The following is a 14,271-nucleotide window of genomic DNA, read 5'->3' on the forward strand; positions in this document are numbered from 1 at the left end:
TGGAGACTCTCTGTTTGTCTGCTTGGGCTTGCACTGTGATGATGATGAACTGTTTTTTTCGCAGTGGGAAAATGAAATAATGGTAACAGATAAATTTATATTTATAATTGCGTATATACACACATATAGTCTTACACCCATAGTTGGTGTATATTTGTTGTGTTTACTAGGGTAAATTAGGCTAATGGTTATTATCTCAGTTTGTTTTTTTTTTTCTTGTTGTTGTGTCTTTTGTTCTTAACTGTTTTGGTGTGCTTTTCTTAGAGAGAGAACAAATAATAAAAGATAACAGTTTATTCATATGTGCTTATTACCTCTAGCACACCCATATATCTCTGAATTGCGTGTTTGGTGGCCCGGTTGGCTATGATCTTAATTTCTTTTTCAAAGTTGTTGTTTTTTTTAGCTTTGTTTATGGCGACTCATTATTGAATTCTTTATTGTTGTTGTTTGTTTAGTAACTGTTGTCTGTTGTGTTCTGTACCGTCGTCTGTAGGTGTCTACTGTATTGTGTTTTTCTTTTTTTTCTGTTATTTTATTTGTTTTTTTATTTATAAATTTGTTTAGCAAAGTATCCTAAATCAACAAAAAGATTTCTTTCCACGATGATGGTGTTCCGTTCTGTGTTGCATTTACTGGCGTTGTTGCTTTGCGTTGCCTGTGTGCGTGTGACGGCTGCGGGTCCTGATGGTGCTGTGGCGTGCGGTTCCCCTGGTAGTAATTGTCTTCCCCCTGCTCCTGGTACTAAGCCTTCGGGTTCTGCTAGTGGTGATCGTCCAAACGAGGATCCTCGTCTTCTTCGCCCTGGTGAAAAACCGGGGGAAATACCCAATTTAGAATCAGGACAAACTTCTGATCAACAGCCACAAACGGATCAAGGTTCTTCTGGTGCTTCTTCTAATACAGTTCCTGATGGGAGTGGTGGAGTTCCCTCTCCAGCTGATCCACAAAATGAAGGCAGTGTATCAAGTGGAAGTGGAGCAACACAATCATCTACTTCCAGCGGTTCAGAGAAAGAGGGTGGCAGTAAAGATGACAGTGCAACGACTGGGAATGGAAGTACATCTGCAGAAGGTGGGTCACCAAGTAACCAAGAAGGTGTGCCAGGAAATACCGACAGCAGCAGCAGTATCAGCAGTTCTGTGTGGGTGCGTGTACCACTACTGATTGTGGTTACACTGGCCTGTATTCTTGTGTGCTGATTGTAGTGGTGGTGATGGTGTGACTCAGGTCATCCTTTGTTTTCTCTTTTTTTTTTTTGCATGCAATCCCTACAGTCTAACTAATCTTTCATATATTGGGAGTTTTTTTTGTATATGATGTTATTGTGTTGTTTTATTACCTATATTCTATATACGTCACTCCATTGTATGTGTTTGGGCTACTGTATGCTTTACTCAGTATAATGGGATAGTCTTCTTTTTGGAATCAGAGAAAAGGAAATAATAAAATGTATATATATAGGTAATAGGGTATACAACTATTTATATTTATACTTGGTGTATTTCTTTACTTTTCGTTGACAATGGGGCTCGTTGATAATTTGTTTTCTTTTTCTATTGCTTTTTCTTGTGCGCCCTGTGCTTTGTGCTGCACTGTTATGATTCTCTTTTTTTTGCAAAGGAAATGTCATATCAGACATATTTACAAGTATATATTTGTAATTGTATATATGCTGACAGGCAAAGACACTGTTATATATTTGTTTGTTTTCTTCGTCAACTGGTCCTTTTTTTTTCGATTTAAGTTTTTTTTTTTTTTTCTTTGAAATATGGGATTCTAATGTTTAGTGTTGGAAACTGTGTGATTGCCCTTTAATTGGACTATGAGTGATGTTGGATTATTGCTTTTTCGGTGTTACTATTTTTTTTTTTTTCGTTTACTCCTCATGTTGTTTTATTTGACTGATTGTTTTGATGTGCTCTCCTGTGCTTCTCTGTTTCTGTTTCTAGTACATTGAGTGTTTCTATTAATTATCTTTTCCTCTTCTTCTTTCTGTATTCAAGTGAACTAAAGCAACGAAATAAATCTTGTTTTTGTGATGATATCTCGTGTGTTGTGTTTTCTCGCTTTGGTGTTGAGTGTTGCATCTCTGTGTGTGACAGCTGAGACGGATTCTTCTCATGCAGTTGATTCTGGTATTACTTGCGCTGAAGGTCAGACTCTTTCTCCTGATAATACTTGTAAACCTGCTGGTGCCCTAACACCTCCTCCTCCGCCTCTTCCTGGTGGTATTCCTTGTAATGGAGGCACGACTGGTCAAGAGTGTAGTGATAACCCCGGTAGACCTGAAGCTGGTGTTCCTGATGAGTGTACGGAACCATCACGGACAGACAAATGCGCAACCATTAGTGATATCACTAAAGGCAATTGTCCTGATGGAACTGGTCCCTCTTGTTCTCCAACCAGACGAACAGAACAGGGTCCTCAAGGTGAACGAGGCTCTACTGGTACTGCTGGTCCAGCTGCTTCCCCTGGTACTTGTACTGGTGCTGACGGTAGTACTAGCAGTACTTGTTCGAGTACTGCTGGTGGTTCATCTGGTGGTGGTGATGGTAATAATCAACTTCCCGCGGAAGCATCTGCACCATCTGGAACACCAAAACAACCTGCCGGAAGTAATCCTGAGCAAGGTTCTCAACGTACTTCAGGTGAACCTGGTACTGAAGCTTCTGATTCTCACGGTAAAGGAGCTGCAGCTGCTGGTGCCGGTTCTGGTGCTGTTGCCTCTGAGGGGAGTGGTAGTGTGCCTGCAGGTGCCCCGCAATCTGAAGAGAGTGGAAGAAGTGAAAATGGAGCAGCGACTCCACGTTCTCCTACCACTTCAGACACAGAAGGTGGCAGTGGTTCCAGTGCTGCAACGAATGAGCACGAACGTACATCTGCAGAGGGTGAAACAACAGGCACCCAAGAAGGAAATGTGGGAAATACAGATACAACCACCTCCACCACCACCACAACAACAACAACACTTCCTCCTGAACTCTCAAACAACAAGAAGGGTGATGCAGACAGCAGCAGCAGTATCATCAGTTCTGTGTGGGTGCGTGTACCACTACTGATTGTGGTTACACTGGCCTGTATTCTTGTGTGCTGATTGACTGGTGGTGGTAGTGGTGTGACTCAGGTCATCCTTTGTTTTCTTTTCTTTTTTGCATACATCCCTACAGTCTAACTATTTTTCCACCTGTTGGGAGTTTTCTTCTTTTTTGCTTTATTAATGTTAATGTGTTTTGTGTCTTTTTGCTCTCTGTGTGTTTATCCTATAATAATTATTATTGCTACTCCATTGTGTGTGTTGGGCTCTTGTGTGAGTTTTCGTTTGCATTCTGGTGATTGCTTTGCTTTGACCAATGAAATTAAAAGAAAGTGAAAAACGGAACATGAATACTCGTAATTGCTTTTGGACCGTTTAGAATGAGTTGTTCTTTGTTCGTGTACTTGGAAAACCTATAATTCATTTTCTTTTTTTTTGCAGTTGGATTCCTTGAGTGTTGTGCTTTCTGTGGTAGCCGTATGAATATGGATGTCTTTTTTTTTCTTCTTGACTGAGTTTACTTTGCTGTTTTAGTTTCTGTAACTGCTGTATTTTTTTTTTATTTTACATTATTGTGTGCCTTTGTGTTGCTGTGTTTGGATTACATTTTTTATTTCTCATATTGTTTTTCTGTTATCTAGTTTATTGCTTTTAAGCGAAACCCACAATCACTATTTTGACTAAGAGGGAAACGATGCGCCGCATGCTGTGTTTACTGGTTCTTATGTTGTACTGCGTCTATGGAGGCGTGATGGCTAATCACCTTCAACGTAAACCTCCACTTTTCACTGAAGATCAAGCTGCTGGGTATGGGATTGGTCGTGTGTATGGTGTTCATCCTAGTTCTGGTCCAATTACTGGTGTTCCTCCAGTTGGGTCTACTGGAGCTATTCCTGGTGTTCCTGGTGCTATCCCCGCTGTTCGACCCGGTATTGTTGGTGCTGGAGCTCCTGGAGTAAAGGTTCCTGGTTCTCTCCCGTCTGGTACTGGTGCTCCCCCTGGTGTTTCTGCTGTTGATCAAGGCTATAAACCGGGTAAACCCAGTGGTGAAAGTCCGGCGAAAAATCACCAACAACATCCTGGTGTTGGTGTGCCTGGAAAGGTTAATGTTACTCTTGCGACACAGTTGGGTATCTCACCTGGTACAGGTCTTTCTGACCCTACTGCAGAAAAAGTTGGTGTCTCTGGTTTCAAGAATGACGTTACACCGGATCCTGGTACTGCTTTGAATAAGTGTCTCAAAACTTCTAATAAAAGTGGCACTGTTATTGGTGGAGTCCCTGGTGCTGACGGTGTTCCCTGTGTTCCTGGTGTTCCTGGAAATGCAAGTGGAAAGTCCGTTGCTCTTGGTGCCGGTAAAATAACTGGTGCTCCTACTCCCGATCCTGCTGGAGGTGTTGACGCTCATCCTACTCCCGGTGTTGACCCCAAACTCGTTAAGTCTGTTAATTTAACTGCCCAGTCACAACCTGATGGTGGTGTTGGTGGACGTCCGAATGTTAATGGTAAGCCAGGCGTTGGAGCTGACCTTAAACATGGTGTTGGTCTTAATTCCAGTCATCGTGATACTGCTCCTGAGGTTCCCTTTAATCCTCCTCCCGCAACCTCTGCTGGTAATTCTTCTGAATATCCTGGTGTGCCTGAAGCTGCTATTAATATTGGCAATGGCAGCAGTGAAGCGGGTCGTGTTCGTTTTTCTCGTCCTGTTACTCATGCCACGGATGCTCATTCCCAGAGTAATACAGACTCCTCAGATACTGCAAGCACTCAAAGTGAAGCGAATGGTCATCAGGCAGAGAATACTGCAACACCTGCACAGATTGAATCACCAAAGAACACCCCCACTACACCCACTAAGGTGACATCACCCGCAATACCAACAATACTGCAACCTCCTATGCCTGCAAAGAGCGAGACCAAACCACCCAAGAAGCGTAAGGCAGACAGCAGCAGTGTCAGTCCTGTGTGGGTACGTGTGCCACTAATGATTCTGGCTGTGTTGTTCTCCGCTACCGTGTACTGAACGGTGGGACTCACTTGAGGACAAAATAATAATAATGGTTATACTAACATAATCATAATTGCGTATATACCCCATGGGTGAAAAAACTAATAATCTGTTTACCAGCTTTCTCTTTTAATTCGAATAACTTTTACTTTTGTGTGTGTGTTCTTTTTCTTATAATTCCATTACTTGCTTTCCCCGTTGTGTGTGTTTGCAGAAAACTGGGCTGTTCTGTTCACTGACGGTATACATCTCTTGCTAGTACACACAGATGTGTGTGTGCAGTAATTTAATATATATAGAGTCATGGGGTATTGTGTGTGTGTTTGGCTCTCTCTCTTATTTGGGTATTGTGTGTGGTGTTTTCTTTTCTTTTCTATTAATGGGTACATATCATTCAAGCGGAATATTCCTTGGTGTTGCTTTACTCTGCAGTTGATGCTTCTCTCTCTCTCTCTCTTTTCCACTGTGTGTATTTGTGCCCTGCATCCACTCACTATGTGTGTCCCCTTCTCACTTCATTTTCTTTCTTTCTTTCTTTTCCTTACTCCCTGTGTTGATGTGTGAACTCAAGTGTCGAGAACAACAAGAAGAGTGATGTTGTACATCTTTCACACGGTGACCATTGCTGTTTTTGGTGGTGTCTGTGGATATTGGTGTTGTGTGTGGTGTTGGTGAAAACACTCACGATGCTGCGGTGGTCGTTATTGGTGATGTTCCTTGAGCTGTACGGTGTGCCTCTCACTCTGCTGCTTTGATGAGATCCTACTGCCATGAAGAAGAGCCGTCTGTGGCCCCATACAGGCTTATAATGGTGGACACTCCTGCTGCCTATACGTGGTGGAGGATGAAGAGGTGTACGGGCTGATGCTAGAAGCAGTCACAGTGGAGAGAAGTATGTGAGCGCACAGAGGGAGAAACAAATGATAATAGACACATTCATATTCTTAATTGCATTTTAGTTCAAGTATAATGGTAGCTGTCTCGTTTGTGTGTTTGATTATTTACTTAATCGTGCTCCTGGTTTTCTTTTTGTTTTTTCTTGTTTTACTTTGGCATAGTATTTGATTTCACCTTAATTCTTGTTTTTATTGTGATTTTATGTTTGTCTGCTGTTTTTGATTTGTTTTTTTTTTTTGGTTTGTGTGACTAGTGTATTCTCCGTTTTTTCCCCTTTCTTGCAGATAATTTATCCAAGTAAAGAAAAATTGTTTTTTGCCCTACTGATGCTGTGTCGTACGTTTTTTTCTATAACTTTCTTGCTTAGCATTGCTTGTGTGGTGACTGCGACAGGCCCTCAAGCTGCACCTGGTGCTCCAGGGTCTAACGGGAATCTGGCTGTTTCATCTTCTACGTCCTCTACTTGTCGTACTGCCGGTGGAACTACTACTGGCGAAAATTGTGCTCCTGGTACTACAGGTTTATCTCCTGGAACACGTAGTGAACCAGGTGCGACTCAAACTGCAGTTGGTAACGATGGACGTGTGGAACAGCAGGAAACTCCAACGAATACTCTGACGGAGAACACGGAATCTCAAGGTAGTGAAGACCAAAAGAACGGGATGAAAGATGTATCTCCAGGGGATGGTGGTAGCGGTAGGAAACCTACTCAACCAGAAGTTGATGGACAGGGGCAATCGCAACAAATCACCCAACAAAACGTTTCTGGTACAACAACATCGCCAGGAAGCACTACAAAGGATAACACCCCCACACACAAGGGAGATGAAGGTAAACAAAACAGTGATAAAACAGCTGAAACAGAATCCACAACCCAAGCAGATGCGCAGCATCAAGAACATACTGAACCACAATCCTCTGGTACTGATGCTTCTGGGACTCCTGCAACACCTTCACAAGACGTTGCAAACCCAGAAGGTGAATCATCCATTAATGAGGAATCAAACACCACCACCACAACAACAACAACACTTCCTCCTAAGATTGCAAACAACAAGAAGGGTGATGCAGACAGCAGCAGTATCAGCAGTTCTGTGTGGGTGCGTGTACCACTACTGATTGTGGTTACACTGGCCTGTATTCTTGTGTGCTGATTGTAGTAGTGGTGGTGGTGGTGTGTCTCAGGTCATCCTTTGTTTTCTTTTCTTTTTTTTTTTGCATGCATCCCTACAGTCTAACTAATCTTCCACCTGTTAGGATTTTCTTTTTTTTTTTTTTGTTTCTTAATGTTAATGTGTTTTGTGTGTTTATCCTATAATAATTATTGCTACTCCATTGTGTGTGTGTGTGTTCTTGGAGAATCTCTCTGTGTGTGCACCTTTTGCTTGCAGTGTGATGATAATGATGAACTCCTTTTTGCTGTGAGAGGGAAAAAAGAAATAATAATAACAGATGAATTTATATTTATAATTGCGTATACACACACATATATAGACTTACATCCATAGTTGGTGTATATTTCTGTGTTTACTTTGTAAGTTGGGCTCAGTGTTTAATATCTGTTTCTTTTTTTTTTGTTTGCTTTTAGGTTTTGTTGAGGTGCATCTTCTGTGTTGTGGCCCTGCGAAATGTTTTTGTGCTTTTCTTCGTCCAGAAGGAATGAATAATAACTGTTAAACATTTGTATTTATAATTAAATGTTAACTCAAGAGTTCCCACAGTGTTCTGATTTGTGTGTTTGATTATGCTGTGGGTATTTTTAATTTTTTTTAGTTTTTGATTGGGTGCTCTTTTTGTGGTGCCTGTTGATATTTATGTTGATGATGTTGTTTTGTATGACTATTTGTTTTTGTTTTTGTTCTCTCTGTTACTGTCGGGGAATGTGTTTGTGGTTATTTTACGTTCTGTTTGTTCTCTTTTTCTTTTTTTTTCCTTGTGCAGCTCAGATACCCTAAATAAAGAAAAGAACTGCTGCCGTGATGTTTCTTCACCGTGTGTTGTATGTTGTGACGTTACTTGTGAGCATTATCTCTTTATGTGTGGCGGCTGATACTTCTGAACCGTCTTCAGGTGAAGTTGTTGATGGTGCTAGTTGCAGTCCTGGTGATAGTGAACCTGAAAAGTGTGCTAAATCTGCTGAAGGTGACCCTGGTCCTGCTGGCAAGGCAGGTAAACTGGGTCCTAATGGTGAAAAAGGCGAAGACCCTGTTGATTCTGACAGTATCAGAGGAGATCCAGGTGTCTCTCATGGTCAAACCATTGTTTCTCAGTCTCCACTACAACCTTCTGGTGCTCTACCAACGTCAGCTTCAACCGGGAATTTGGTTACTCCTGGTTCTGCTAGTTCTAGTAGTGATGTTATCAGTGGACCAGGTAAAGATTCTGATACTGGTGCACCAGGTGAAGATCAACATGAACCCGGGGACATTGCTGCTTCTGGTGAACATGGAACTGGTGGTAAGTCTGCTGCTCCTGCACCTGCTGCTGTGGATATTGCTACGCCTGCAGTTAACGGTGAACCAGGAAACAACGACAACAGTGCATCCAATGAAAGTAAAGAAAACACGAGTGATATCGTCACGTCATCTTCTTCCAGCAGTACAGAGTCACAAAGCGAAGGAGCATCTGAAACCACAACGACGGGAAATGACACCACACCTGCAGAGAGTGAATCATTAAACAACCAAAATGAGGGAGATAATTCAGAAACCACTACCACTACCACCACCACAACAACAACAACAACATTTCCTCCTGAACTCACAAACAACAAGAAGGGTGATGCAGACAGCAGCAGCAGTATCAGCAGTTCTGTGTGGGTGCGTGTACCACTACTGATTGTGGTTACACTGTCCTGTATTCTTGTGTGCTGATTGTGATTGTGGTGGTGGTGGTGACTCAGGTCATCCTTTGTTTTCTTTTTCTTTTTCTTTTTGCATGCATCCCTACAGTCTAACTAATCTTCCACCTGTTAGGATTTTCTTTTTTTTTTTTTTGTTTCTTAATGTTATTGTGTGTGTGTGTGTGTTTTTGCTCTCTCTGTGTGTTTATCCTATAATTATTATTGCTACTCCATTGTATGTGTGTTTTTGGGCTACTTAGTGAGTTTTCTTTTGCATTCTGGTGATTGGTTTGCTTTGACCAAGGAAATTAAAAGAAAGTAATCAACGAAAGATAAATACTCGTAATTGCTTTTGGACCGTTTAGAATGAGTTGTTCTTTATTCATGTTCTTGGAAAACCTATAATTCTTTTTTTTTTCAGTTGGATTCCTTGAGTGGTGTGCTTTATGTGGTAGCCATGTGAATATGGTTCCCCTCTTATTTATAATATTACCGAGTTTTCTTAGGTGATATGTTTTCTGTTACTGGTTTGGTTTTTATTTTTACATTATTGTGTTTTTTTTTTTTGTGTTACTGTGTTTTGATTACATTTTTAATCTCTCATATTGTATTTCTGTTATCTAGTCCATTGTTTTTAAGCGATACCCACTATCACTATTATGACTATGAGGGAAATGATGCACCGCGTGGTGTGTTTACTGGTTCTCATGTTGTGCTGCGCCTATGGGTGTGTTTCGGCTGATCCATCCAAAGCTACAACTCCAACTGGCCGTCAACAAAACCCCTTTCAACACCTTGATGGAACTGGTGTTGTTGGTGGCCTTGGTACTAGGCTCGTTGAACCACATGAGGCTCGTATTGTTGTGGGTCAAAATAAGCCCCAATGTCCTGATCCTCTTGCGGGGGAGAATAAGGTTCCTTGTGTTGCCGCTATTCCGGGTCGTGGGAATCCTCCAGAGTCTGTTGTTCGTGATGTTGCTAAACGAGCTAATGTTACTGAGGCTGCAAAACAGGCGAAGGATCCAGGTGCTGCTGCTAAACAGGTTACAGGTACTGGTGTTGGTACTGGATATCCTGGTGATGCGGATTCTCATGGTGGAGCTCTTAAGACTGAACGTGATGCTGATCCTGTTCTTAAGACCGATGAAGAAGTTGTGAATGCTAGAAGTGGTGTTTCCCCAACCGGTGTGACCGACACCAGTAAAGCATCTCTTCTATCACCTGATCCTTCTCTTCGTAATCGCAGTAATGCCAAAGTTGAGAATACTGACCCTGCTGCCGCAGCAGCCCCAGGGTATCCCAAAGGTGTTCCCTTTCCTCCCCAACAAGCAGGTGTGCCTGGGGCTGCTCATCTGGGTCCACAACCAAAAGATGGTGTTAGTGTTCCCACTATATCGCCTGTTTCGAATACTTCAAATGGTCAACCGAAATTTCCCGGTGTAGCTCCTAACGTTACACCTGCTGATCCCACTACTCCCCCTGTACTCCAGCGTACCGCTGAATACGGTAATCCAGAATATCCTGGTGTGCATAATAAACTTCTTGTTGGTGACGGTGGAACTCCTACTGTTGCAATTAATCGTGGTCCTGCTCGTCCTCCTCGTGCAGATGTTGTTGTTTCCGAGAGTCATGAAGAAGTGTCAGTTCCTACGAATACGCATCATAAAGAGAATGATAATCAGGAAAGGAATGCTGCGGCACCTGTACAACGTGAATCAGCAGCGAGCACTCGCAATACACCCACTAAGGTGACGCCACCCACAATGCCAACAATACTACAACCTCCTATGCCTGCAAAGAGCGAGACCAAACCACCCAAGAAGAGTAAAGCAGACAGCAGCAGTATCAGTTCTGTGTGGGTACGTGTGCCACTACTGATTGTGGTCGTGTTCGTCTCCGCTACAGTGTATTGAACAGTGGGACTCATCTGAGGTCAAATAATAATAATAATGGTGGTACTAACATAATCATAATTGCGTACATCCCTCATGGGTGAATGAATGAACTAATAATCTGTTTACCAGCTTTCTTTTTTAATTCGAATTTCTTTTCACTTTTACTTTTATGTGTGTGTGTTATTTTCCTAATAATTCCATTACTTGCTTTTCCGTTGTGTGTATGCAGAAAACTGGGCTTTTCTGCTCACTGACGGTATACATCTCTTGCTAGTATACACAGATGTGTGTGTGCAGTAATTTAATACATAAACTAGAGCCATGGAGTATTGTGTGTGTGTGTTTGGCTCTCTCTTATTTGGGTATTGTGGGGTGTTCTCTTTTTTTTTCTATTAATGGATACATATCATTACAAGCGGGATATTCTTTTTGTTGCTTTACTGTGCTGTTGCTTCCCCCTGTTCCACTGTGAGTATTTGTTGCATTGTTGTATGTTTGTTTGTTTCTATTTTAATTTTTTTTCCTTCTTTTCCTCTATCTCTTTCTTGTATCAGTCTATTGAAATAATCAACAACAATGACAAAGACTGTAATGGTGAGGTGCTACCTGCTCTGTTTACTAACTCTTGCACTGTGTTGTGCTTGTGGGTTAGTATGGGCTGATAGTCCTAAAGCTTCTGATTCCCTTATTAAACCTTCCACTATTGGTGTTCCTCTTCTTGTTCGTCGTGCTATTGCTGCTTTTGTTATCCCCGATGGTGAGGATGCTTGTGATGTTAAGAAGGATTTGGGACTGGAAGATGATGGTGATGAAGTTGAGGAGGAGAATGGTCATGAGGCTCCTGTTACTTCAAATTCTTCCAGTGGCCATACAACCACTGGTACAGGCGGATCAGGTGGTGAAGGTGGGAGAGATGATGAGGGACGAAGGACAAAGAATGCGGACCAAAATATAAGAGCAGAAATCAGCGGCTTACCTGAAAACTCAAGGAATAAAGAACAAGGAGATACCGCTATTGCAACCGCATCTGTTTCTGCAGAACAGTCAGTAACAGATCCAGTTGGAACAGATGGACACAGTGGACAGAACCAAAAACTGCCTGAACCTTCATCAAATAAAGGCGTGCATGGAACTCAAGAAGACACGCAATCGCCGGAAGAAAAGAAGGAAGCCAAAGACACAAAAGATGCACAAAGCCGAGAGAACACAGACTCAACAGGATCAAGTGATAATGAAGGGAAAGAGACATCTGGTAATGCATCTCAGAGTTCACCTGAGAATTCTTCCAACACTTCACCCTCACAGGAAGCAACTGTTCATCAAACTACAAAGGAATCCAAAGATACTCCCAATAAACAAGGTCCTGCAGCTACTAGTGGTGAACATTCTAATGACCCTTCTGGCGGAGATGCTGCTTCTCCCAATACATCTCCGACACCTGCTGATGGCAGCAGCAGTGCACCTGCACGTAACGGTCAACTAGACGGTGCACCACCACAACCTTCTTCTCCTTCTCCAACCAATTCAGCCACAGAGAGCACCAGTGGATCTAATGCTGCGAATACTGAGAACGGGACTTCATCTGCAGAGAGTGAGGCAACAAGTAACCCAAGTGATGCAGATAATACAGATACCACCACCACCACCACAACAACAACAACAACAACAACACTTCCTCCTGAGACTGCAAACAACAAGAAGGTTGATGCAGACAGCAGCAGCAGTATCAGCAGTTCTGTGTGGGCGCGTGTACCACTACTGATTGTGGTTACACTGGCCTGTATTCTTGTGTGCTGATTGTAGTGGTGGTGGTGGTGATGGTGTGACTCTGGTCATCCTTTGTTTTCTCTTTTCTTTTTTTGCATGCATCCACACTACAATCTAACTAATCCTTCACCTGTTAGGATTTTCTTTTTCTTTTTTGTTTCTTAATGTTAATGTGTGTTTTGTGTGTTTTTGCTCTCTGTGTTTATCCTATAATTATTATTATTGCTACTCCATTGTGTGTGTGTGTGTTCTTGGAGACTCTCTCTGTGTGTGTGCACCTGGGCTTGTACTGTGATAATAATGATGAACTGCCTTTTTGCAGGGGAGGAAAAGTAAATGATAATAACAGATGAATTTATATTTATAATTGCGTATATATACACATATAGACTTACACCCATAGTTGGTGTATTTCTTTGTGTTTACTGGTAAGTTGGGCTAATGGTTAATATCTGTTTGTTTGTTTATGATTTGCTGAGGGCGTTGTGTGATTTGCCCTGCAGTATTTTGTTGATCTGCTGTGTGCTGAGTAAGGAAAAAGAGTAACAGATACATCTTTGATCATGAGTGCGTATGCGTTGCCAAGCTTATCCATAGAAACGTATTAGTGTGCTTTTTGGTTCAGGTCACTGTGTTCTGGGATTCTTTTTTTCTCCTTTATTGATTGGGAGTTTTTTTTTTAAATACTGGGTAATATTTGTTATGTTCCTTTAATTAGATTTCATCTAGGTGATTCTTCTGGATTTGTCATTGATTACCTTTTCTTTAATTCTTCTGTGCTTATTTTTTTGTTTTGACTTTCTCTCTTTCTCTTCTTATTTCTGTGGCCAAGTAAACTCAGAGTGTATTTTTACTTTTTATAACAATGATGGTGCGCCGTGTGTTGTTTTTTCTTGCTTTGCTTTTCTGTGTTGAGTGTCTCTGTATGGCAGCTGCAGAGGCCCAACCTGAACCTGAGAGTGTTTCCACTTGCAAAGACGGTGATAGTAGTGGTAGTTGTCCTGCTGCTGGTGCTCCTCGTCCTGCTGCAACACCACCTGGTGATGTTAACGCTTGTCCTCCAGGAAAGAGTGATCCCACGTGTACTCCTAGCGTTAGTAAACCTGAAGTTGCTAGTCCTGATGATTGTGCGGACTCTTCTGGGGCGGATAGTTGCCGTAAGACGGATCTCGACGCTCAAGAGCATTGCCCTTCTGGTGAGTCTGGTTGTAAAAACGAACCACAAGACGCGGCTCTTGCTAAATCAAATGAAAACAGTGGAATTAATGGTAGCGAACGTCAAGGTCTCACTGGTCAGAGTCATCCTGTAACTGACCAGGGTTCTCATACTGATGCAGGACAAGAGGATCGTGCCAACCCAAGTGTTGCTGTTGTTACTCCTGCTGAACCAGAAACTCGGGATACTCAAAGTAGAAACGGTTCACAAGACGCTGCTTCTTCTCCCGCAAGGGGTACTGGCGGTGCTCCTGCCGCTGACGGTCAAACTGGAAGCAATGTGGTCAGTACAACCGAAGAAGGTGAATCTAAACAGGGAAGTGAAACAGAACAACCTTCTTCTTCCAACACTTCGGCCACAGGGAGTGATGTTGGTTCTAATGCTGCTACGACTGAGAATGGCACTTCATCTGCAGAGAGTGAATCACCAAGTATTCAAGAAAGTGCGGGAAATACAGATACAGACACAACAACAACAACAACAACAACAACACTTCCTCCTGAACTCACAAACAACAAGAAGGGTGATGCAGACAGCAGCAGCAGTATCAGCAGTTCTGTGTGGGTGCGTGTGCCACTACTGATTGTGGTTACACTGTCCTGTATTCTT

General features: G+C 42.3%; 8 protein-coding genes across 8 annotated transcripts; all 8 read left to right on the forward strand.

Annotated features, from left to right (window-relative positions):
* Positions 1-605: 605 nt before the first annotated feature.
* TM35_000621140 (uncharacterized protein) lies at positions 606-1,202 on the forward strand (the record flags this gene model as incomplete). The annotated part of the gene is made up of 1 exon (XM_029031000.1): positions 606-1,202. One exon carries the CDS (start codon positions 606-608, stop codon positions 1,200-1,202), a length of 597 nt encoding a protein of 198 aa, XP_028877706.1.
* Positions 1,203-2,041: 839 nt separating this feature from the next.
* Positions 2,042-3,097, forward strand: TM35_000621150 (uncharacterized protein; the record flags this gene model as incomplete). The annotated part of the gene is made up of 1 exon (XM_029031001.1): positions 2,042-3,097. The coding sequence occupies one exon, from the start codon at positions 2,042-2,044 to the stop codon at positions 3,095-3,097; it is 1,056 nt and encodes a 351-aa protein (XP_028877707.1).
* A 634-nt stretch (positions 3,098-3,731) lies between these two features.
* On the forward strand, positions 3,732-5,060 carry TM35_000621160 (uncharacterized protein; the record flags this gene model as incomplete). The annotated part of the gene is made up of 1 exon (XM_029031002.1): positions 3,732-5,060. The coding sequence occupies one exon, from the start codon at positions 3,732-3,734 to the stop codon at positions 5,058-5,060; it is 1,329 nt and encodes a 442-aa protein (XP_028877708.1).
* A 1,208-nt stretch (positions 5,061-6,268) lies between these two features.
* On the forward strand, positions 6,269-7,096 carry TM35_000621170 (uncharacterized protein; the record flags this gene model as incomplete). The annotated part of the gene is made up of 1 exon (XM_029031003.1): positions 6,269-7,096. One exon carries the CDS (start codon positions 6,269-6,271, stop codon positions 7,094-7,096), a length of 828 nt encoding a protein of 275 aa, XP_028877709.1.
* Positions 7,097-7,921: 825 nt separating this feature from the next.
* Positions 7,922-8,815, forward strand: TM35_000621180 (uncharacterized protein; the record flags this gene model as incomplete). Its single annotated transcript, XM_029031004.1, has 1 exon — positions 7,922-8,815. One exon carries the CDS (start codon positions 7,922-7,924, stop codon positions 8,813-8,815), a length of 894 nt encoding a protein of 297 aa, XP_028877710.1.
* Positions 8,816-9,449: 634 nt separating this feature from the next.
* On the forward strand, positions 9,450-10,697 carry TM35_000621190 (uncharacterized protein; the record flags this gene model as incomplete). Its single annotated transcript, XM_029031005.1, has 1 exon — positions 9,450-10,697. The coding sequence occupies one exon, from the start codon at positions 9,450-9,452 to the stop codon at positions 10,695-10,697; it is 1,248 nt and encodes a 415-aa protein (XP_028877711.1).
* A 558-nt stretch (positions 10,698-11,255) lies between these two features.
* TM35_000621200 (uncharacterized protein) lies at positions 11,256-12,476 on the forward strand (the record flags this gene model as incomplete). The annotated part of the gene is made up of 1 exon (XM_029031006.1): positions 11,256-12,476. The coding sequence occupies one exon, from the start codon at positions 11,256-11,258 to the stop codon at positions 12,474-12,476; it is 1,221 nt and encodes a 406-aa protein (XP_028877712.1).
* An 895-nt stretch (positions 12,477-13,371) lies between these two features.
* TM35_000621210 (uncharacterized protein) lies at positions 13,372-14,271 on the forward strand (the record flags this gene model as incomplete). Its single annotated transcript, XM_029031007.1, has 1 exon — positions 13,372-14,271. A coding segment is annotated over one exon (900 nt), but the record flags the coding sequence as incomplete, so codon positions are not given.

This window comes from Trypanosoma theileri, assembly GCF_002087225.1.
Source record: "Trypanosoma theileri isolate Edinburgh chromosome Unknown TM35_Tth_62_V1, whole genome shotgun sequence".
NCBI lineage: Eukaryota > Euglenozoa > Kinetoplastea > Trypanosomatida > Trypanosomatidae > Trypanosoma > Trypanosoma theileri.